The following is a 24,607-nucleotide window of genomic DNA, read 5'->3' as shown; positions in this document are numbered from 1 at the left end:
CTGATGGTGAGTTCTCTTGCCTCAGTTATGAATATACTAGGGCTTTTGGACGGTTGGAGGGGACTGTACCCCGAGGGCAGGGAGTACACTTGTCACTCGAAAACGCACAACACATGTAGTCGCTTATATCGCTTTCTACTCGGGGACCTGGACTGCTCAGATGGTAGAGGTAACACATTTGGGGAGGTTCCTCTCCAATCACTCCCCAGTGCTTCCGAGATTGCATTGGGGAATGAGAGGAGGTGTGATAAGGTGTTAAAGAGTATACCACATGATCTTTTGATGGATGCTACTTGCCGTGGGGCGCTGGCTACCTCAATGACAAATTACTTGGAGATGAACTGGGAAACCATGGACACTAGGGCACTTGAAAGTGGTGGCATGAGGGACATGTCTGGGAACTATATGTGGGGTCCGTAGATGGCTGGAGTGTAACCTAAAGGAGTTGGAGGGGCAATTGGCAGATGTGCAGAGGCTTAAATCACTCTCTGCTGAGGCATGCAGGGAACACCTTCAACTAAGCATGGCAGTGAGCAGAGTTGTGAGACACTTCACAAACTAACACTCAGGACTTATCGCCAGAGACTGCACAGAAAGGGGAACAAGTCAGGCAGACTGCATGGATACTCAAATGTGAAGTGGGGTTTCCCCCATATTACATATTAGGAATGAGGCAGGAGTATTGGTCACGAGCCAGCAGGATATTTTGGCAGTATTGGTCGAACATTTACGCACAGTCTCTCGGGTTGGCACCTTGGGCTCAGATGAGGATATACAGGGGTTCCTACAGAGGTTGAAGCTTCTTCCAGTAAGCATTGGGTCCAGAAAGCATTCGGGAACTAGAAGACCACAACGCTGGAGGAGGTGGGAGCAGCTGTAGCCGCTCTACATAAATCTACAACCGGGGTGGGTCTTTATTCCGCTCTTCTTCGGGAGAAGTTATTAGAGGTCGTCATGGAGGCACGTGAGACGGGCATCCTACCACAGTCAATGCAACAGGGTATTATCTGTCTCATGCCTAAGCCGAGGGGGTGACCAAAGGGATCCCTCCTCCTACAGGGCACTTACGATGCTGAATAGTAATGGTAAAATTATATGCAAAATACTAGCTACTAGAGCGCGCAGGGTTATTTAAAGCCTGTTCCATAGGAACCATTGCAGTTTTATGTCGGCTCGTAGCACTATTCTCAACTTGCGACGTTTGATGCATGTTCTACATGAAACAATGGGCACAGCACAGGAGTTGGCATTAGTATCGTTAGACCCGGAAGAGGCCTTCAATATGGTTAGAGTGGAGATATCTGATGGCCGTGCTGCTGGGGATGGGGTTTGGACCAAAATTTTGCATGTGGGTGTGATTCCTCTACACTGAGCCCACTGTTCATGTCTGAGTGGGCAGTGAGTTGTCAGAAACCTGGGTGGTGGGTAGGGGAACCAGACAGGGGTGCCCTCTATTGCTGCTCCTTTTCGACTTGGCGATAGAGCCCTTGGCTCTGCTGCTTCGTGGGGGGAAACGGATGACTGGGGAATTCAAGTGGGAGGCTCCATCCATGTAATCCTGCTTTTTGCAGACTTCGCTATATGCGGACGATGCGTTGGTATACCTCAGAACACCGGTTCCCATACTGTTATGATTCCTAATAAAGTCACCTCTATTTCCTAGCTGGAGGGCTTTCGACAGGGATGTGGAATTCCTATCGCCCGATGCATCTTGTTTGGGGTCAAGGGCAACAAGTTTTTATGTTTACTTTGTCCTTGGGACAAGTAGGCCCAACCCTCTGCAGCACAAACCCTTTGGCTGCCTGTTTACAGAGAGTGGAACTCTCTGCAGTTGAGGTAATGTGTTTCTGAAAGATAATACTGTTCGAACTTGTATTTATGGTTCATTATTTGAAATACTTCATTATTAGGGTGAGTGCTGTAAATAAAAGTTTTAAGGTCACACTTCACTACTGACGTTGGTTCCAGTACAACAACAAAAAAAAAACACGTGTATACACATGTTTGAAAAGTTTAGGCTATGAGGCTAAGTATAATGCTCCCAGAATGCTCTCTGATTAGATGCAAATGAAGTGTCATTTAGTAAAATGTGTTGATGCATGCTAGTATTTCCCAAAAATATTTCTAATGGAAAATCAGTGTAACCATTTTCAACACTAATATGGGAAGCATGAAAATAAACAAACACTGACAAAGCCAACTGGTCTGACATATTTTTATAAGTCTTTTAGTTTCATCAATGCGTGTCTTGTTTTGACATGGCTTTTGTAACACTTTATTGTTGTGGGAGCAACCAGGCCCTCAACATTGTAACAAACACTGGCAAAAAAAAAAAAAATGTTTTTGAACTCTAAAAGCACACGTTGCCACCAGTGGCATAACAAAAGCCCCACAGCCGCCCTCCAGGGGGCCCCTTCAGCACAGCACCTGCCCTGAGCGAGTCTGGAGAGGGGGCTCCTCCATGTTCTTTGTAAAGGGGCACACTCCAGTTTCGTTACGTCACTGATTGCCACTGTAGTTCCTGACACTGAACAAAACTACTTTGTGTGCCAATATGCTCCTTGTGGAAGAGCAGAATGCGATCACTCACAGTAAAGCCAGACCAAAGAGAGAGAAATAGAAGTTTAATAAAAACAAAATGTCTTTGTTAACACCAGACCTAATTAGGGACCAAGACCCACATGTAGGTAGATTTTTGCATGTCGCAAACAGCGACTTTCGCTGTTTGCGACGTGCAAAAAGAACATTGCGATGCCCAAACCCAGTTTTGCAATTCACTAACCTGGTACCAAATCGAAAAATGGGTTTGCGACTCGCAATTAGGAAGGGGTGTTCCCTTCCTAATTGCGACTCGCAGTGCAATGTAGCATTGTTTTGTGACCGCGAATGCGGCGCAAACCAATCGCAGTTTGCACCCATTTCAAATGGGTGCTAACACTTTCGCAAAAGGGAAGGGGTCCCCATGAGACCCCTTCCCCATTGTGAATGTCACTGTAAACATTTTTTCAGAGCAGGCAGTAATCCTGTGGACCACTGCCTGCTCTGAAAAAATGAAACGAAAACATTTCATTTTTCGTTTTTGTAATTCATCTTGTTTTCCTTTAAGGAAGCAGTCACAGACATGGTGGTCTGCTGTCTCCAGCAGGCCACCTTCGCTGTGAGGGCAGCTATTCACAAGGGGGTCGCAAATTGCGACCCACCTCATGATTATTCACTAGGTGGGCATTTGCGAAGCCCTTGCGAATCACAGATGGTGTCAGGGACACCATCCTACTTTCGGATTTGTGACTTGCAAATTGCGAGTCGCTCTGACTCGCAATTTACGGGTCGCAAATCTGAACCTACCTACATGTGGCCCCAAATTCTTAAAGAAAGTCACAAAAGTGCACCCATAGTATATGTCGTACCCCTATAAAATATTTGTGAACTGTATTTTAGCATGGGTAAATACGCATGTGTAGATTTGCTCATGTGAAAATCTATTGAGCATTTGCAAGTTCATTTTCCTTCCGGCCACTTTCTTCCCAACCCTGAAAGAAGTTCTAATTCTGCCATTGTCAGGAGTAAATGTCCAACCTTTCTTATTATGGGAAAATAATAGAGAGAAGCTGGTGAAAATCTTTAAAACATGCAGGTTAGTAGGTTTGCAGACTCAAAGGCATTCCAGCCCTGGAACTATTGCTTACTGCTTCCTCCAGCCCCAGTATGCAGATCTGCAGAAAGGTGGCAAAATAAGGAAATTGCTACAGTAGGTATTGAAACTGCAAGTATTCAAGCCCTACTATGGTAGTAGCCCTGGCATATTCAGAGAGGCTATTATCAGAGCTCTTACATAATGAGATTGCTGCCATAATTTGTTGCCACACTACATGGCACAAAAGGGACAAGTAGATCTTTTTACAGGACAAGTAGATTTGAGAAGCAACCTGTCCCCTGGACAAGTAGATATTTTAATAAATTCCACACCCCTGTTTCCATATTTGAGTTACTCACACTGAAGCAGCGCAGAGGTCCCTTAATGTGGAGAGGGTGATAGTGGGTCTGGAACACTCTGTCCTTTTCTGGAATAGGTTGACACTGTTGGTAATGGGTAGAGCTGCAGTCGTAAAGATGGTGTCCCTCCTTCGCTGTCTATATCTGGTCCAGAACTCGTTTCCACTGAATTCTCGGTTACTCGCTTGACTGGATAGCTTGTTGATTTCCCTGGTTGGCGTTGCAGTAGAGTGGCTCTGTTCACACTTCAGCAGGACCTAGAGGACAGCAGATTGGCTGTCCCAGATATTAGGCTGGATTATTATGCGGCACATGTTCAGCATGCTGTGAAGTGCCTAGTTGAGATGTAGACTAGGAGAAGCAATTTTGAGGGGCTGCTTGACGCTGACACACTCGCCAGGATTCTCATGAGCAGTGGTCGCTCGAACCAAGCGGTTCGATATAGGGTTCATATCTCCACGACAGGTAGTCAAGCGGGTGCTCCGTCGTGCCCCATTTGACAGGGAGCTGAAATTATGGGAATTAGCCCTATTCAAAGCAAGAGAGGATCACATGCCTATGGAGCAATGGAGAGCGGGGGCTGCATGGTGGCAGGAGACCTGTACCTTGGGGAGCTCTTTCTTTCATTCCAGGAAGCACAGGTTATGTTTGAACTGGGTCTGGGTAATTTTGTGCACTAAGCTAAACTGGACAGTGGGGTGCAGAAGAGGTGGTGTGATTTCCCAGCAGGCCCGCAGGTGTCGGTGGTACTGGGAGGACTGATTCACTGTGGAGAGGGGAAGCATTTAATTACCCTAGTCTAAAAGGTGCTTCGGGGGGACATGATGATAAAAACCCTGTGTGGCATTTCAAGCCTGGGAGCGGGACCTGGAGGACTCAATATCGGACACCGACTGGGCTAAAGCATTATCGTTGGTAGATACTGTCTCATTCAATAACAGATTCAAGCTCTTACATTTTAATCCTGTTCATCATACATATGTGATACCACGCAACCTGAACAAGATAGATCCCACTAGAAGGGCTGGGTGCAAGCGCTGGGGTGAGGAAGATGCTCGGACCCCATGTAGGAGGCTGGCCTCGCTTGTAGTGGGTACCAAGGGGTACTTACACTCTGTACCAGGTCCAGTTATCCCGTATTAGTGTAGAAGAGGTGTTTCTAGCAGCTTAGGCTGATAGAAGGTAGCTATAGCAGAGCAGCTTAGGCTGAACTAGGAGACATGCAAAGCTCCTGCTATACCACTGGTGTCATATGCACAATATCATAAGAAAACACAATACACAGATATACTAAAAATAAAGGTACTTTATTTTTATGACAATATGCCAAAAGTATCTCAGTGAGTACCCTCAATATGAGGATGCCAAATATACACAAGATATAGGTACACAATACAAAAAATATTCAGTAATAGTAAAAGGAAGTAATGCAAGCAGTGTAAAGTTACAGTAGATTGCAATAGGAGCACATAGGTATAGGGGCAACATAAACCATATACTCCAAAAGTGCAATGCGAACCACGAATGGACCCCAAACCTATGTGAGCTTGTAGAGGGTCGCTGGGACTGTAAGACAACATTGAGGGTTAGAACAATAGCCCACCCCAAGACCCTGAAAAGTAGGTGTAAAGTGCACCTATAACCCCCAGAGAGCACAGAAGTTGTGATAGGGGGTTTCTGCAAGGAAGACCAACACCAGCAAAGCAACAACAGTGGATTTCCGGACCTGAGTACCTGTGAAACAAGGGGACCAAGTCCAAGAGTCGCGACAATGTCGAGAGTGGGCTGATGCCCAGGAAATGCCAGCTGAGGGTGTAAAGAAGCTGCCACCGGATGGAAGAAGCTATGGTTTCTGCAAGAACGAAGAGGACTAGGAACTTCCCCTTTGGAGGATGGATGTCCCACGTCGTGAAGAAGCTTGCAGAGGTGTTCCCACGCAGAAAGACCGCAAACAAGCCTTGCTAGCTGCAAGGGTCGCGGTTAGGGTTTTCTGGATGCTGCTGTGGCCCAGGAGGGACCAGGATGTCGCCACTTGGATGAGGAGACAGAGGGGGCACCCAGCAAGTCAGGGAGCCCTCACAGAAGCAGGCAGCACCCGCAGAAGTACCGGAACAGGCACTTGGAAGAGGAGTGAAGCGGAGTCCACCCGAAGTCAGAAAAGGGAGTGCCACGACGCCGGAGGACAACTCAGAAGGTTATGCACTGCAGGTTAGAGTGTCGGGGACCCAGGCTTGGCTGTGCACAAAGGAAATCCTGGAAGAGTGCACAGGAGCCGTAGCAGCTGCAAATCACGCGGTACTCAGCAATGCAGTCTGGCGTAGGGAGGCAAGGACCTACCTTCACCAAACTTGGACTGAAGAGTCACTGGACTGTGGGAGTCACTTGGACAGAGTTGCTGAGTTCCAGGGACCATGCTTGTCGTGCTGAGAGGGGACCCAGAGGACCGGTAATGCAGTCTTTTGTTGCCTGCGGTTGCAGGGGGAAGATTCCGTCGACCCACAGGAGATTTCTTCAGAGCTCCTGGTGCAAGAAGGAGGCAGGCTACCCCCAGAGCATGCACCACCAGGAAACAGTCGAGAAAGCCAGCAGGATGAAGCGATACAAGGTTGCAGTAGTCGTCTTTGCTACTTTGTTGCGGTTTTTCAGGCATCCTGAGCAGTCAGCAGTCGATCCTTTGGCAGAAGGTGAAGAGAGAGATGCAGAGGAACTCTGATGAGCACTTGCATTCGTTATCTGAAGAATTCCCCAAAGCAGGGACCCTAAATAGCCAGAAAAGGAGGTTTGGCTACCTAGGAAGGAGGATAGGCTAGTAAGAAAGGTAAGAGCCTATCAGAAGGAGTCTCTGACATCATCTGATGGCACTGGCCACTCAGAGCAGTCCAGGATTTTTGGGCACCTCCCCTGGGAGGTGCAGGTCAGGAGAGTGGTCACTCCCCTTTCTTTTGTCCAGTTTCGCGCCAGAGCAGGGCTGGGGGGATCCCTGAACCGGTGTAGACTGGCTTATGCAGAGATGGGCACCATCTGTGCCCATCAAAGCATTTCCAGAGGCTGGGGGAGGCTACTCCTCCCCAGCCTTTACACCTATTTCCAAAGGGAGAGGGTGTCACACCCTCTCTCAGAGGAAATCCTTTGTTCTGCCTTCCTGGGCCAGTGTTGCATGGACCCCAGGGGGGCAGAAACCTGTCTGAGGGGTTGGCAGCAGCAGCAGCTGCAGTGCAAACCCTGAAAAGGCAGTTTGGCAGAACCCGGGTTCTGTGCTAGAGACCCTGACAATTCCATGATCTTAGACATGTTACATGGCCATGTTCGGCGTTACCATTGTGACGCTATACATAGGTAGTGACCTATGTATGGTGCACTCGTGTAATGGTGTCCCCGCACTCACAAGGTCCGGGGAATTTGCCCTGAACTATGTGGGGGCACCTTGGCTAGTGCCAGGGTGTCCACACACTAAGTAACTTAGCACCCAACCTTCACCAGGTGAAGGTTAGACATACAGGTGACTTATAAGTTACTTAAGCGCAGTGGTAAATGGCTGTGAAATACAGTGGACGTTATTTCACTCAGGCTGCACTGGCAGGTCTGTGTAAGAATAGTCAGTTCTCCCTATGGGTGGCAAAAGAAATGCTGCAGCCCATAGGGATCTCCTGGAACCCCAATACCCTGGGTACCTCAGTACCATATACTAGGGAATTATAAGGGTGTTACAGTATGCCAATGTGAATTGGTGAAATTGGTCACTAGCCTGTTAGTGACAATTTGGAAAGCAGAGAGAGCATAACCACTGAGGTTCTGGTTAGCAGAGCCTCAGTGAGACAGTTAGGCATCACACAGGGAACACATACATATAGGCCACAAACTTATGAGCACTGGGGTCCTGGTTAGCAGGATCCCAGTGACACATAACAACCACACTTACAACACAGGGTTTTCACTATGAACACTGGGCCCTGGCTAGCAGGATCCCAGTGAGACAGTGAAAACACCCTGACATATACTCACAAACAGGCCAAAAGTGGGGTAACAAGGCTAGAAAGAGGCTACTTTCTCACACCCCACTGGCCTACTTACTGGGAGTGGTAACTAAACCAAAAGGGTGGAAGATTACCCACAAACTTGTGCAATTGGCCCTCACACTGGCTAAACAAATGGTGGCCACAGAATGGATGAGCTTCAGGAGGCCTCTGGTTGATCACTGGCTTCAGGATCTTCTGGAGTGAGGAGTGGCAGAGGAAAAGCATATGCGTTTGGCCCGTACGGATGACGGGGCAGCGGCATACTTGATGGCATGGAATCAACTGCTATAGCGCTTTACAAATGATGATGCCTCGGACTCAGACGTCAACACTGATGCAGAGGACTGATGTGCTGTAGCCCGGTGTTCTGAGATGGTCGAGACAGCCAGCTAAGCTTATCTCAGAACATCTACAACTTGAGTATATGACTTGGTAACTTCACTGTGTTATCGTATTGGACGGCATAATTTGTTGCCAATCCTGACGCACCTGTTGTATCGCACACCGGTAACTGCTTACTTATTTCTTAACAGAAGGAAATGTATGGGGGATATTATATGTCTCGCACAGAACTATTACACTTTGAATTGTAAAAAATTAAATAAAACGTTTTTAAAAAGGAAGAACTGCGTGTCTAAATTTACCACTTGACTTTATGATCTAAAAGTAACATAGCATAATTTGAAAACGTTTTAATCTGCATAGTGTGACAATTTCTATTAGGATCCAAAGAGTGGAGGCACCATCACTGATCAGCGAGTGTAAGCTAGATCCCCCCTTAGGATCAATATTTATTTATATGCATAGTGTGAACACACATTTTGTCGCATGTGGGTTTGCAAGGAGACTGTGCCACTGACACCTATCAATTCCAATTATTAACAATGACCTCATTATTGAATATCTATTCATTCTATTACTAGCAGATGCATAAATTACTGAAAACCACAAGAAAATGTATGGAGAACTAGGTTTTGTATGTATGCCTCCTTTTTAAAAATATTTTATAAACACTTTCAATGGTGAACAAATTAGAGAGGGCTGGTCCTCAAGAAAGCCAATAGGTTCTAATTTAGGACGGTCAATAGAGCTGACAAATGTCAACCTGCCCTTTAAGAGTTTAATAATTCCCCAAAATATTTAATTCTACCCACTGGGGACCTTAATAAAATATTTTCAGATCCTTCAGGAGGTAGTTTTAACAGATCACCTCTCTGCACTTCTATACCTTAACCCCACACCAGATTATGAAAATCCCCAGGTCCACAAGATTGGATTTCTTGTTTTCCACCCTCACGAGCTCCCCTGTGTGTTCAGGGTAGACGCTCACATTTGTGGTCATTTCCACCAACGGGAAGAGGAGCCCTATGATGAAGCATGCTGCCTATTGAGGGTGAGGCTTCTGCCCTTAAACAACTGTTGTTCTCTCAATAAGTCCACACTAGGTCTAACTATTTATAATCACCCAGGAACCATACTTCAATGATCAACTATGGACCTCCATCTGTGCAATGTTCCTCATTTTCACTAGATATTATGATGCGGATAGCGCCATTAAATATTATGACAGAAAGCAGTGGAAAATTGATTGACCCAACACTGGCTGGAGTGTTCAAAGGAAAATTACAATGGACTTCGTTTAAAATGACGATCCGTGCACACAAACGTTGCCAGAAAAATCATTGGACATTTTTAGTTACATTCGGGGTTTGAAACATCAACAAGTTATATCTGCCAATCTCTCTCTCTCAGATTGTATTGATCAAATAGATATTGTGCTGCAGGTAAGCCAGTTGAACAACACTGAAAGCTAAAACAATGTGGAAGACTTCTAAATAATGCACTTTAATATTGGATGAATTAACTTCCTGACTTCAATTTGGAATAACGTATTTGTGCTGTAAGAATAAAATAATTGCTTACATGTTATCATGAGCAGCTTTCATGGCCTTGGCAGCGAATCCCATGTTCTTCAGCACTTCAGTGTTAGTGTTGGCATTTTCAAGTGCTTCCCTCTGGAACTCGATTGTTGAAAGTGTGCCATCTATCTGTGCAAGTTGTTTTTCATACCTCTTCTTTCTCTTCAGTGCTTGAAGGGCAGCTGAACAAAATCAAATGAAAAGGAAATACTTTTGATTAAAGATTTGTCATGTTTACACATGTAAAATATTCCTAGGAAACAATCTGCACCAGAGCTCCACCTCAGTCAGCAACTCAACACCAAACGCTCTATACCAGGTGCCTACCTCCAGTCCATACCGAGCTACCAGTAGGTCACAGACTGAGTAGCTATCAGCCTTGAGTTTAAATAAGAACAAGGTCACTTTTTCCTTTTAAAGTTGAGGCTGTGTTAATTTTACATTATAGCAGACTGCGCGATAATGAGCAGTGCTCAGTCAGATTTATGACTCAGGCTGGGGCACAAAGGTGAAGAACTGTCACATTGAGGTACTTAACACTTGAATAAAGTCCCTGTCAACTCAATATTGGATCGTGAGGACACAGTTATGTTTCTAAATGCTTTTAAATGGGAGAACGGTAAATTGAAAAGTTTCCTTAATGATTAAATTAACTAATTTTAATTTTCTCCCATTTTAAAGTGATGCATTTACAAACAGCTGCCTTCTTGCTCCCAGCGGCCAACAGACACTGTGTCATATCTATAACTGAAAATTACAGTCTATTTTAATTGGGAGAAATTTAAAATTAAGAAAAATATTTCTATGAAAAATTAAGTCTTAATATTGTTCTCTATTCTTAATTAGGTCAAGTACGCCTAAATGTTTTATGAAGCATGTCTCTTCACTATAAATTCCTTCCATGTAAACAAACGGCTGTATTTTTCTGTTATATAATATGGCACTGTCGCTGCAGGCCACTGGGAGTAAGATGCCAGGTGTTTGTAAATATGACACTAGTAGGCATGTGGCTCACAGAGGCTGGAAGACACCGTGCCATATTTAAAACACACATACATTCATTATTTAAAGTTGAAGAGATTTAAAGTGAAGAAAAATGTTCAATATTATTAACATTTTTGCAGAAAATATTTCTGCACTTTACATTTCTCCCATTTAAAAAATGGTTGTATGTTTGAGTTCTATATGTAATAATGCCACAGAAGGTGAAAGGTATGTCCTGTTTCTCACATACATTCAACAAGGTTCGTAAGTCACCCATACTCATATATCCCATTCTTCATCACGCATGTTCATACACCACTAAAGACCACACTTTCATTGACACTAATGGCAGGCTGTCATAATGCCCCTAGTCAAAGTATTTTGTTCAAACCATAGTATCTGGCTCTATGGACATTATGCATTAAGGTCAATGAAGCTGGGCATTGCAGTGTCTGGTAACAATATGCGAGTTGCTTAGCCTTCAGTAGCTCATGATTTTTACTGAAAAGTAGCTCTCACTCCAGAAAAGGTTAGAGACCCCTGCTCTATACCATCCTATCACTGTTCTTTACAGCCAATGCCAATATTACTGCCTCCATGCAATGTCACTCCAATGCAGAAAACTTCCAACGTGTCTCTTTTGCAATGAGCAAGTAGCTGATTGTTTCCTTCTCAAGTCTCACAATGGGGCCTTTTCACAAAAGGAATTTTGGATCACTTAAGGTACTAATTCAGTAGGACTCCTGCATGCTCTTTTGAATTGGTCTCAAATCATCTATGTAGGGAACATTCAAGTGAAAGTAATACACAATTAGTACAAATGGAAAGGTCAGCACTCTTTGCACTTTTGATAATAGGAAGTTGGACATATCAGTGCCAATTCACAAAGGTGTGTGAGGGTATGTAAAAAAGTATGAATCTAGTACTACTTCCCATACTCAAAAATGCTTTTGTGACTCAGCATCCATGTCTTATGCTACAACCCTAACTCAGTCATAAACTTCAAGGCCAACATAACAGCAGATACATTTCGTACCCAACCGTAAAGTGTTGATCATGGAAAATCACACTTAACGTCATCATTTGGCACCATACATTCTGATCTAATGCTTACCAAGATCTAAAAACACCCAAAACAAATAAAATCCCACACAAATAAATGCATTGCTTCCTCCACTCTACTCCATTTCAGGCATAGGGGAAGCTTTCATTTGCCACAACACTGAACTGCCCCAGACAGCATGAATACCCAACTTCAAAGGGAGGTCACATATTGGATCAGGTTTTCCCATGAAAGACAGAGCTGTTTATAGGTATTAAAAGAACGAAAAGCTGCCTCCCAGCATATTCACTACTACAGCAATTTAATCTTTCCTAGTCACTGACCAATCTGTTCTTTCTGCCAACATTACAAAAAAATGGATAAGGACACTTTTGAATCACTCATGCAAACACATGAATATTGCAAAGTTCAGCAACCAGTGTTGTGCTCCAGGGGACTCACTGAGCCATACTGCCCTGCTGTGAAGAGGAAGAACAGCATTTGATTTTCCTGCACTTATAGCGTTCTTCCACCTCCTGCGGCACAGGACACGTGCGGGCTGCACCCGGGCACAGCCCGGACCTGTCCTGCGCCCTGTCGGCAACAGGAGCAGACAGGGCAGGGCCACCCCACTTGGCTCTGTCCTTAGAAACACTTTCTTAGGAGTCTATTACCATCCACTTCCAGCCAGCGGTAAGATCCCCTACTGACTACCTATTTTTAATCCCATCTCTTTACCTTTTTTTTTTACTATGGTGGAGGAGGAAAGCTGCAGAAGCATCTATAGCCAACAAAACAGAGCCAAAGGCAGCAAGGCATGCCGCAGAGAACTGCACATTACACAAGACTGATGTTCTAATAAATGAGTAAGAAGAGATTTTAAATAATGGCAAGAGCAGGCCTCCAACAACTAATAAAATCATGCATTTTTACACGGGAGCCCCTAAACAGACTTAGAAACAAGTCTCCATGCCAGATGACCTTGTTACAAGTAATATAATCCAAACAACTTGTAGTGGGTCCTATTTAGTTTTAATGGGTATCACGAGTTTAGCTTAGCCATCTAGCTTGCATGACTGTGCTCCCATCACCTAGTAACTTTTAACCTACTTAGTGGGCTCTGTCTTAGCCCAGTGGTTTACAACCTGTGGTCCAGGGACACCTGGGAATCTGCAAAGCCTCCACAGGGGGTCCGCGACTGCTTAGAAAATGAAATAACATTATCAGGATAGGTCCCCAGCTTTCAGTAATGACTCAGTGGGGGGCATCCCAGGATTCTAATAATGATTCAGTGGGGTCCCCGGGTTCCAATAATGATAATGTGGGGGCCACATAAGTCAAAAGGTTGGGAACCACTGTATTAGCCTATTTATTTGATTATTACTTTTAAGATGGCTGCCTTTGTTTAGAGTTAGAACATTGCTTTGATTTGTGTAATCAGTGCCACTCTGTGAAGGCATCACCATCAGTGTCACAATCAAGTGATGTACATAGGTATTCAAACCATGCCTTCTTCTCCATTATAGGTGACAGGAACATAATGTACACTTGATGTGGATTGTTTACATAATTGCTGCCACAAGTATGCCTTCTTATCTATTGTTTGGAACATACCTGCTTCAGGGGTCCCACATGGTCTGTATAAATACACCTCACACAGACCGGGTTATCAGAGGGATTCCTACCAGAGGCTATCGACGCCATCTGTGCTGCACATCACCTTGGTGCACACCCAGCCTTCGTGTTACCACGGAGTCTGACCTAGAGACCTCATTCCAAGGTAACAGGGGTTGGGGGCGCTTCTCAAGGACATGGTTCTGGCAGATTAGGTTTATAATACCTTGCTCTCATTAGGTTACAAATTAGGTCTTCCATACTAGGGTGTTTACATCTCATGTTTATTGCAAGATGGAGGGGATCTTTGTATTCACATCTTCACAATGATGCTTCTTGCAATGTTCATTATCCTAATCATTGCAGCTCATGCATTTTGCCATAGATTGCAGTCATTTCAATAAATATATTGAAAACTTTCCTGCATCTCCTTCATTGCCTGTGTGCGACTGAAACGTGTTGCTAATATGAGAAAAGGGTAATCTTTGTGTGAGAAAGTAGCCTCTTTCTAGCACGGTCAGTCCCACTCTTGGCCTGTTTGTGAGTGTGTGTGTGTCAGTGGGTTTTGCCTGTCTCACTGGGATCCTGCTAGCCAGGACCCCAGTGCTCACAGTGTGTGGCTTATGCGTGTGTTGTAACTAGTGCTTAACTGTGTCACTGAAGTTCTGCTAACCAGAACTCCAGTACTTATGCTCGCTCTACTTGCAAATTAGTCACTACAGTTTAATTACTTCATATTTCAATTCCAATTGGCACACTGGACCACCCTTATATGTCCCTAGTATATGGTACCTAAGTACCCAGGGCATTGGGGGTTCCAGGATCCTTATGGGCTGCAGCATTTCTTTTGCCACCCAAAAGGAGCTCAGACAAACCTTTCCTCAGGACTGCCATTGCAGCGTGAGTGAAATAGTGCACACACTATTTCACAGCCATTTTCACTGCACTTAAGTAACTTATAAGTCACCTATATGTCTAACCTTCACTTGATGAAGGTTAGGTGCAAAGTTACTAAGTGTGACGGCAGCCTTGCACTAGCAAAGGTGCCCCCACACTGTCCAGGGCCAATTCCCTGGACTTCATGAGTGCGGGGACACCATGTGCACTACATATTAGGTCAATACCTTTATGTAGCTTCACAATGGTAACTCCGAATATGGCCATGTGAGGTGTCCAAGATCATGGAATTGTCCTTCCATTCCAAATTTGGTATTGGAGGGGCAATCCCATGCATCCTGGGGGCTCCACCATGGACCCCCAGCACTGCAAAACCAGCTTTCTGAGGCTTGCACTGCAGCTACAGCTGCTGCCACCTCACAGACAGGGTTCTGCCTCCTGGGGTCTGAGCGGCTCAGTCCCAGCAAGGCAGAACAATGCATTTCCTTTGAGAAGAGGGTGTTACACCCTTTCCCTTTGGAAAAATGTGTTACTGGCTTGGGGGGTAGCCTCCCAGAGCCTCTGAAAATCCTTTGAAGGGCACAGATGGTGCCCTCCTTGCATAAGCCAGTCTACACCGGTTCAGGGACCCCCAGTCCCTGCTCTTGCACAAAACTGGACAAAGGAAAGGGGGTGTCAATGAAATTCAGAAGATTTTCCGGATATCTCCTAAACAGAGCTAAAACGCAGCTAGAGACTAATCAATATACAAGCACCCAGGATACCCGAAGGGTGGATCATGCAGTATATTTGGGTATAAATATTACATCAAAAGTAGGAGAAATTGTTAATTTAAATCTGGATCCCATACTTGCGAAAGCCAGAAAAGATATGTGCAGATGGAATAACCTACATTTGACTATTATGGGGAGCTGTAATATGGTAAAAATGATTTTCCTCCCTAAGTTGCTATATTTGTTTCGTGCTGTACCACTGAGCTTTACTAACCCTAGATTCAATGAGATAGAAAGAGTGGTTATGAGATTTATCTGGGCATATGGTAAGTGTAGAAGAGCAAGTAAATTCATGTCTCTCCCTCGAGAAAGAGGGGGTGGTCTTTACCGAATATAAAATTATACCAAATGGCAGCAGCCTTTCAGTATATGCGTCCATTATGGGGTCCTAAGGAAGAAGGGACTATGGAAGAGGACTGCCCTAATATATATGAGCTGCAGATAGGAGCAGCAGCCAATGGGTGCTTGGTAACATTTCATGAGCCCGGATACTATAAGAAAACTCAATATAAGGTATTGGAAGCGGCCTATAAGTGTTGGCGGTCATGGTATAAAAAGAAAGGATTTGGTAGATATAACTGTTATACCATGATTGAGAAGAATCCATCGCTGCTCGAAATATTTAAGGATAGATATATGGCAAGTTGGGCCTCTTTAGGTATAGTGAGGTTAGGGAACTTTTTCGATAATTCTGGGCTCAAGGCGTTTTGTGATTTACAGGAGCAGTATGGTTTAGAGCGAAGGGATTTCTTTAAATACTTACAGATACGAGATTTTCTTGCAAGGAAAACAGGGGGTGCGCAGGGATTTAGAAGTGATCAACTGTTGAATGACATCTTGGCTAATCCCAATATATCAATCAGGTCAATTTATCCATTACTGCTGGCAGAACAGCCTGACGATCTAGAGAAGAATAAGGAAAGGTGGAGGGGAAGCTAGTAGACGGGAGTAATAACTTTTTAAGGTCACTAGAGCTGGGACACACTATCCTACTCTCCTCTTCCCTGCAAGCTCAACATTATAAGACCATGTTTGACCTGTATCATACCCCAGCCCATCTCGTCAAATGGGGCAGTTTATCAGGAACAAACTGTCCAAGATGTGGGATGTATGGAACAGATATTGTACACATGATGGCTACATGTGGGGAATTAATGGTTTTGAGGGAGGGTAATCAATCTGTCTTGAAAGAGGTTTTGGGATATGATCTAGTTCTTACCCCTGAGATCATGGTCCTAGGGGTCGCTGGAGAAGTGGGCGGCCTACATAGAGCATTTATTTTTGTAGCCATGGCAGTGTATCGAATATGTATATCATCTGCGTGGTTGAATGTACAACCTCCGTCCTGGCAGCAATGGTTGGCTAGATTGCCGTCTGTATATTATTTGGAGAAGGCATTGTATGAACGCAAGGGGAAACATGCTAGGAGGAAAGGGAAGGCAATATGGGGGTCATTCCAGCACTGGATTTTGGCTCATAATAATTAATGTTCAAATTAAAATCAGACTATTTCCCCCCCTAATTTAATTTTTTTTTTAAAAATGGGGGGGGGGAATTTCTCCCCATCTGGACTAGTCGGGTTGATTTGTTTGGCATTATTTATTTAGGGGGCATCTTTCTCCCAAATGTTTTTTTTTTTTTTGGGTTTGATGTAAGAGTATATTTGTTGTATGATTCCTTTCCAAGGAAAAATAATAAAAAAATAAAAAAAAGGAAAGGGAACTGACCACTCCCTTGTCCATCACCACCCTAGCGGTGGTGCCAAGTGCTCCTCCAGTGTGTCAGAGACCCCTCCTGATAGGTGCATACCTGGTAGGTAGCCAATCCCCCTCTCAGGGTTATATAGGGTCTCTCCTGTGGGTTCCTCTTCAGATTCAGCTTGCAAGACTCCTCCAGGAATCCTCTGCTTCAGCTTCTGACCGTCTGATCAACCACAAACTGCTCCAGGAAATGCTGTAACTGCAACAAAGTATACAGGACGACTCCTGTGACCTGCAACTTCAGCTCCAGCCAGCAACTGCAACAGTTTCCAAAATGTGCACGCCCTGAGGACTCCCTGTCTGCACCCTGCACCAGAAGAACTGAATTAATCTCCCATGGAGTGACAGAGTCACTTCCCTGCTCCTGCAGGCACCCTCTGCAACGACACCCGGTTCTCTGGGACTCCTCTCCTGACGACGAGCGTGCTCCATGGAACACAGGTGGTGGACCAACACAACCCAGACTGTCCTATGGTCCAGCTGTCCAAGTTTGGTGAAGGAAAGAGCTTGCCCTCCCTGTTTGCAACAGTACCCCTGTGCACCGTGTCATCTCCAGCTCCTTGGGCTTCGGTTCACTTCTTCTAAGAATCCTTTGTGCACAGTGTAGCCCAGGTCCCCAGCACTCCATCCTGCAACACACAACTCACTGATTTGTTCTCCGGCAGCATGGGACCTTCTTTTGTTGTGCTGCACCAACCGTAATTTGCATCTTCTTTCTCCCCGTGTCCTGGGACTCCCGTGGGTGCTGCCTGGTCATCTGTGGGCTCTCTTCAGTGTTGGGAGCCCCCTCTGCCTCCTCATTCCGAGTTGAGGCCCTCTTGTCCCTTCTGGGTCCATGCAGCGCCATTTTGACGCAAACCACGACCTAGCTTGAACCAAGGCTTGATGGGCGAATCCAGCGATGCAACAGCCTGCATCCAACTTCTCAACGTGGGGCATCGCCTGCACTACGCAGGAACCCGCAGCCATCTTCTTTGGTACTCTTCTGCAGACTTCTTCTAACCAGAGAATCCTCTTCTGCACCATCTTCTGGGTTGGCAGGGGCTCATGTCCTTCCTGGAATCTTCTGCAACTTATGGACTTGGTCTCCTCTCTTCACAAGTCTTCAGGTCCAGGCATCCACCATTTGTTGCTTGCAGTCTTGCTTGGTTCTTCCAATAACTCTAATCACGACTTGTAGTGTGTCCTGAGGAAACTTGCAGTACTTTACACCTACTTTCCTGGGCACTGGGGTGGGGTATTTTACTTACCTTTGGTGTTCTCCTACACACCCAGTCACCCCTACATACTACACTTGCCTAGGGGGGAATTTGTGATTCACATTCCACTTTCTTAGTATATGGTTTGTGTTGCCCCTAGGCCTATTGCACTCTATTGTATTTTCTACTGTTTGCACTATTCTATGACTATTTACTTACCTGATTTTGGTCTCTAGTGTATATATTGTTGGGAACACTTAGTATTATCTTTACTTGTGTAAAAGTACCGTGTATCTATAGTGGTATTGCAGGAGCTTTGCATGTCTCCTAGTTCAGCCTAAGCTGCTCAGCTAGAGCTACCTCTAGACAGCCTAACCTGCTTGAACACTGCCTACATTTCAATAAGAAGGGATAACTGGACCTGGTATAAGGTGTAAGTTCCTTGGGTACCCACTACAAACCAGGCCAGCCTCCTACACTCCATTCCACCACAACTCCCCCGAGACGTTGCATTCTAGAGTCCATGCATAAAGGCTGACAGAAATCACTTTTTACTGTTTCCGTTTTTGGTGTGGTACTGTTTGAGAGACAGGAAAGGTTGGGCCGACAGTTGCAACTTGCTGTAGGATTGGCCTAGTCACCTACAAACAAAAGTGCTGTCATCCCTAAACCAGCAGTCTCGTCTAGGAGCGAGAGTCCAACTACGACAGACTCATCCTCTCGAACTTGTTAACAACCAAGTGTCCCACTTTGATATCTCAGGTTGATAATCAGGATATACCTATGCTTTCTAACAAGGTATTGCATTTACCAGCATCAGCTACCATTAACAGCTTAATTAGCTGCCCAGTTTTACTGGGAGCAACAATGCCCAACTCTATGTCGTCACATGCCTCAACCACAGAAATTTGCAAACGCACACAGTGGTCAACCACTGACCAAGGTCTTCCAGCACCTGAGAGTAAGGGTTTAATGCCCATCTTGGATCTCTTGAAAACTGTATTCACTCATATCAAGAATATTATAGGTTCATCCTAACTCCCTAAATAGGTCAGGGAGTTCAATTCATGAGAGCTCTAAATCGCTATAATGAAGGTGAATGTGTAATATATTTGGAGAAAGTGCCCAAGCTGCAAGTCACAAGGAGAGTACCAAAGCCCTTATTAACAAAAAAAAAAAATTGGATTTAATCTAATCTCCAGTGTCATTTTATCATTCACAGCGATACGGTTTCAGCTTACTGTTTGTCTAATCATTCACAACAATTTGACATCATTAAACTGGTTTTGACTGGCCCTGACCTAGTACATGGACTTTTATCTATGGAGGCAAGGTCTTTTTCTCCCTTCGACTCGAACATTCAATTTAAGCGTAACCTGGGCCTCACTGAAGCAGTTATTGAGACTTCTCTTCTTTCCAGGTCTGGGTCATTGGTCACCAGCAAAGCACTTGATGGTCCCCCGAATCTGTTATCTCACCAGGTAGAATGACGCAAGGCAGTCCTGCAGTTAAGGGAGGTGGCAGGTTTATTGACTCCTCCAGTGAGACCCCACTTTTGGAAGTCAACAATCTGGGTAAATCATTGCCACGGACTCAGTCGACTACTCTTGCCTTAAAAGGGTTCTCAAATGCCTCAGATGTGCAGCTGCTATCTTGGAATGTGGCAGTTGGAGCGCCAAGATGGAAGATCCAAACTGGGTTACCTTTATTAATAATTTTGACATTATACTGCTCCAAGAGACTTGGTCGTTACTTTCGGTTTACTTGAGTGGTGATACAAACTTATAGCACTGAAGTTCTACCATCTAAGGCTGGACGTGCTTGTTTTAATTTGGATAAGATCTTCACTCAATTTGAAAGTTAAAGGAATCCCAATGGATAGTATTATGTTTTGTGGCTGAATAAAGGCAGCTCCAAAGGTGCAACTGTATCACTGTTCAATATTTGTAACCGATCCGTGGGTACAAATAAGGAATCTTCATGAGTAAATTAGATCACTTTCTGCCCAATTATGTATTGCAAGCCCCGCTTATTCTTGCTGGCGATCTAAATACTATGTCTAAACTGATAACATTGATTGATCTTATTGTAGAGGGTGAAGACAAGTCTAGAAGAATTTAGAGGTTATATGTACTGCCACTTAAAAAGTTGTCTTCTGCTACTGCTCTCCAAATTACCTTCTTAACCTCCTACACCGTGCCAGAAAGAGATATGACCTAGCCCGCCACTTTGCGTATGCTTCTTGAGAGGGGCCATTCCCTGGACCCCTCAGAGGTACACACTCTCTCCACCACATGCTGGGCCTGGTGGAGACTGGCCGGTATGTTGGCAGGCGGGATACTGTACTCTCCTGCATTGCCGTTAGCTGACAATCTATTGCTCCCATTGGCCTGCGAACCGCTAGTTAAGCGCACACTTACAGACATGTTTCTTCACACTATGGGAGACCAGTTTCCCAATGGGCACATATTTTCCAGAACAGCAGACTTGCGTTTCTTGGCAGCAACCCCTATGGACCATTCTGTACTACAGAGGACGCTGCGTGCCCTTATCACTACATACCCGCTTGCACCGAACAATTTCACAATGCTCATTTTGGGAATTGAGGGAGCAAGGATGGTCTCCAGGTCATATAAAGCATGCTTAACCCTATTATCCACACATGACGTTGTGCTTAGCCGATACGATGAGAGGGACCTAGGGCACCACATAACAGATAAGATGTGGATGGACTGTTGCACCCAAACGCACATCCATGAACAACCACCACCGCCTAATATACTACAAATCCCTTAGGCACCTGTATGTCACACCAGCTTCTCTCTCCAAAACAGACACCTCTTGCTCACATGAATGCCTAAGATGTCGGACTTCGATGGCGGATTTTATACATATGTCGTGGACATGTCCAACTGTCTCCCAGTACTGAAGGGAAGTGTTTACATGTCTGTCCCCCATGGTGAATGTTTTCTTAGACCCTGATCCCCTCCTGGCTTTGCTGGGCTAAGTGCGTGATATTCCTAAATCAGCTAGACGATACACAGCACTGGAACTAATGTTGGCTATGCAAGAGGTAGCCATACATTGGAATTCACAGCCTGTGCCCACGACAGATGCTTCGATACATAGCCTCATTTAGTGTGACACAAACAGTAAATTATACGCTCCGCAAAAAACTAGAACTTGCTCAAGGCCTGAATTCTTCAGCCTAAGATTATTAGCCCCTTAATCGGGGCTTATCATAAGTTAATGACTAAACTATTTGTCATGTAAATCTCTCCAAATTAACTCCAATGAATTTTGTAGGTGCCTGCGCTGCTTAAAAACCAGTCAAGAAACATTTGCAAACAGGTGTATAGCAATGTTGAATCCTCCTAATTTCAGTCTGTCGTTCATGCATACTTTCACTGCATCTACTACCGGATTAATATGTACAGAAATCAGTAGATGGGCTAGGGAACAGACCTGACGGGTGCCTTTGTTTAAGAAAAAGGGACTGTAGCTTCACCTGCTAGACCTTCGTGTACTCTTGCAGAATTTTCATCATGAAGTCTAACGTAGACAACCAACAGTGTCAGAGGGATTTCCTGGGTATGTAATGATGACCATAAGTCCCTAGTCGGAAAGCAAGGGGAGTATCCTATCACCCTCACCTGCTTAGGATACCAATACAACAATGCACAAAAAAGCTTTAGCAGGAGAGGGACAAATCAAAAAATTATTCCACGAAACCAATAATCACTCTTGGTTCGGAGGGATACATCTATTATCCTTATTTATTATATTTATAAATGTCTACACACATCTCAAGGTCAGAGGAAGACATACTATCTATAAACAAATGTCACTACAGTGGAACTATATACACATATCTATACATATTTACAAAAATACACAAACATATAAAATACATAAAACATATGGTGTACAAACATATTATATATGCACTACTCCAACAATTTATAGAATAGTCACAACATAAAATACACTAAACAAAGTGATCACCAAATATATGGTGACCAGGGGTCTTGCACCCAGCTGTATGCTGCCTTAATTTTCTTTATACAAGGAAGCAAAAAGTGCTATATAACTTTTTCAACAATGAATTAATTGTTTGCTCAGACTCCTTGGACCCATTAAGAATATGTTGACGCGTTTCGGCCTCACAACTTAAGGCCTCATCAGGACTGTTGGAGAACACTGGCAACACTCTAAAAATTGAAAAAACACACATTATCCGCAACTCTTGACATTCATCTATTCCTCCACCTAACACCAAATGTGCCAGGTATTCAAGTCAGAATACCTCTACTAGTCCCCTATTGAAGCTTCCGTATTATTTTTAGAAACCACCTCTCGTGCCCAAAATAGACACTCTAAAATCTACTTTATATCCATTATGCATGCCACTAGAAAATATATACACCCGAGTGACTGAAATTACCGAATATACAAACTACAGTCACACGTGCCGCTTACAAAATGTAATTCATACCTTTCCTCACAAATATGGGGCGTACACGAGTTAGAATACTCAGTTTTCAGATGCTACAAAACAAAACACGTCAATAAAGCAGACTTAATTTTCGTAGGGCCAGTTGATATATCACCGAAAAAAATATATATATATATATACTAAGGAGCCCCCGAGGGTGTCTTACCTATCTATTAGCACCCCTCGTATGTACACCGGCTTCTGTACCAAGATGTTCGTCGTGTTCTAAAAAACATCAAAACATCGGGTGCATAAAAATCTAATACGGTCTAAAAATAGCTAGCTGCGTGCGCTCCAAAGCATACGCAACTCCTGGATCATAAGTACTTACTTTTATTAACTTCTGTCTCACAACACAGGTCAACAAGCTCTGCGTCAATGTGCGCCGAGAAAACACTGTTCCTGCTCATTCACGAGTCTCGGAAACTTTAGTTCAACCGGTCGGATCTATGGAAACAAAAGACGGACTACCGCTAGCCCACGTTCATGTTTTTGAATAGCCTAATATAGACGCCATATTGTGGAGCCCCCATTAGTGCTCTCGAATTACTCGCCTCTTATGTTAAACTAGTATGTCCATAATTTACCAAGGCAACCGGATCTCAAGTAACACACAAAAACTTGTAATTCACAATATCCCTTCGCAACACATGCGCGGTCCTTAAAGGAGTCTCAAGCTCTAATTTCAAAACAAGTTTACGGCAACATCCCTCTTGGAATTGTCGGGCAACCACTAGGAGGCCCTCCTTATTCTTGTGTTTTACTTATTATTTCTAATAGATGATACTTGTATCTAGAACAACTCCCAATGGTTATGGTAGCATCTGGTGGTTCGGACACCATCCTAGACAATTTTTTGTATCAAACTCGCTCACATTTCAACTTATAAAACAAACATGACTATACTAAGATGGCAAATTCACACAGTTTGATAACTACATCTGTTGAGTCACCTAATTAGCGACCATGCTTCATCACAATCGTTAAGACCCGTTTTGGCTGTTTGAAATTTCTCGATCATTCTTGCTTCCAGCTTCAATAGCCTTGTCAAAGTAGAAGGACCATCCATCTTTGGTTGAATGACGGCCAGTACTGTCCATTGTATATCATCTGCTTTATGGTTCAATTCCAGAAAATGGTCAACTAACGGTGCACCTTTCATGGTTCATTTAACCCTTGATCGATGTTGGAGAATTCGACTTTTAACTATTTGTGAAGTCTGACCAATATATGTTCGATTACATGGGCAAGAAATACAATAGATGACATTTTTAGTGTTACAATTTGAAAAATCAACCTGAGCATGCCTTCTCCCATTTATTATTACTTCTTTTGAGTCCAGTGTAAATTGACATGCAGTACACTTGCCACATTTAAAGTGTCCTTGCAGGGTAGGCAACTGAAGCATTGTCCTTAAATCTTTTCTCTCTGTTTTATTTTGGGCGGCCTGTACCAACTGGTCTTTCAAACTCCTTGCTCTCTTAAAGGAGAACAGTGGTTTTTCTATATTAAGATCTTTAATAATCCACCAATTCCTTTCAATAATTGCGCGTACTTTATTAGCCTTTGGTCTAAAAGTCAGCACGCACGTAAGTGGGATCTCAGTCGTTTGTTTCTTAGGTATCAAAAGTGTTTCTCTCGGGGTGACCCAGGCTCTTTTAGCAGAATTTTTAAACAACTTCTTTGGATACCCTCTCGCTGTTAGTTTAGAAACCAATTCTTCAGCGTGAGTATAGAAATCGTTTTTATCTGTACAATTTCTTCTTATCCTGAGAAACTGGCCATATGGAAGATTTTCTTTAAGGGTTCTCGGATGGCCACTAGAGTAGTGTAGAAGTGTGTTGCGGTCTGTAGGTTTTTTATACAGGCTAACTTCCAATCTACCATTCCTGGCTAGGATCACCAAGTCCAGGAA

At 44.2% G+C, this 24,607-nt stretch overlaps 1 protein-coding gene across 1 annotated transcript in view; it reads right to left on the bottom strand.

Annotated features, from left to right (window-relative positions):
* CHMP4B (charged multivesicular body protein 4B) overlaps positions 1-24,607 on the bottom strand; it is a 269,231-nt gene that overhangs the window by 178,521 nt on the left and 66,103 nt on the right. The window contains exon 2 of the mRNA XM_069243935.1: positions 9,933-10,110. Coding sequence (XP_069100036.1) covers positions 9,933-10,110 — 178 coding nt within the window. The remainder of the gene's footprint in view (positions 1-9,932; positions 10,111-24,607) is intronic.

This window comes from Pleurodeles waltl, chromosome 7 (genome assembly GCF_031143425.1).
Source record: "Pleurodeles waltl isolate 20211129_DDA chromosome 7, aPleWal1.hap1.20221129, whole genome shotgun sequence".
NCBI classification, from domain to species: domain Eukaryota; kingdom Metazoa; phylum Chordata; class Amphibia; order Caudata; family Salamandridae; genus Pleurodeles; species Pleurodeles waltl.
The sequence above is the reverse complement of the archived record's forward strand: the minus strand, read 5'-3'. Positions and strand labels throughout refer to the sequence as shown.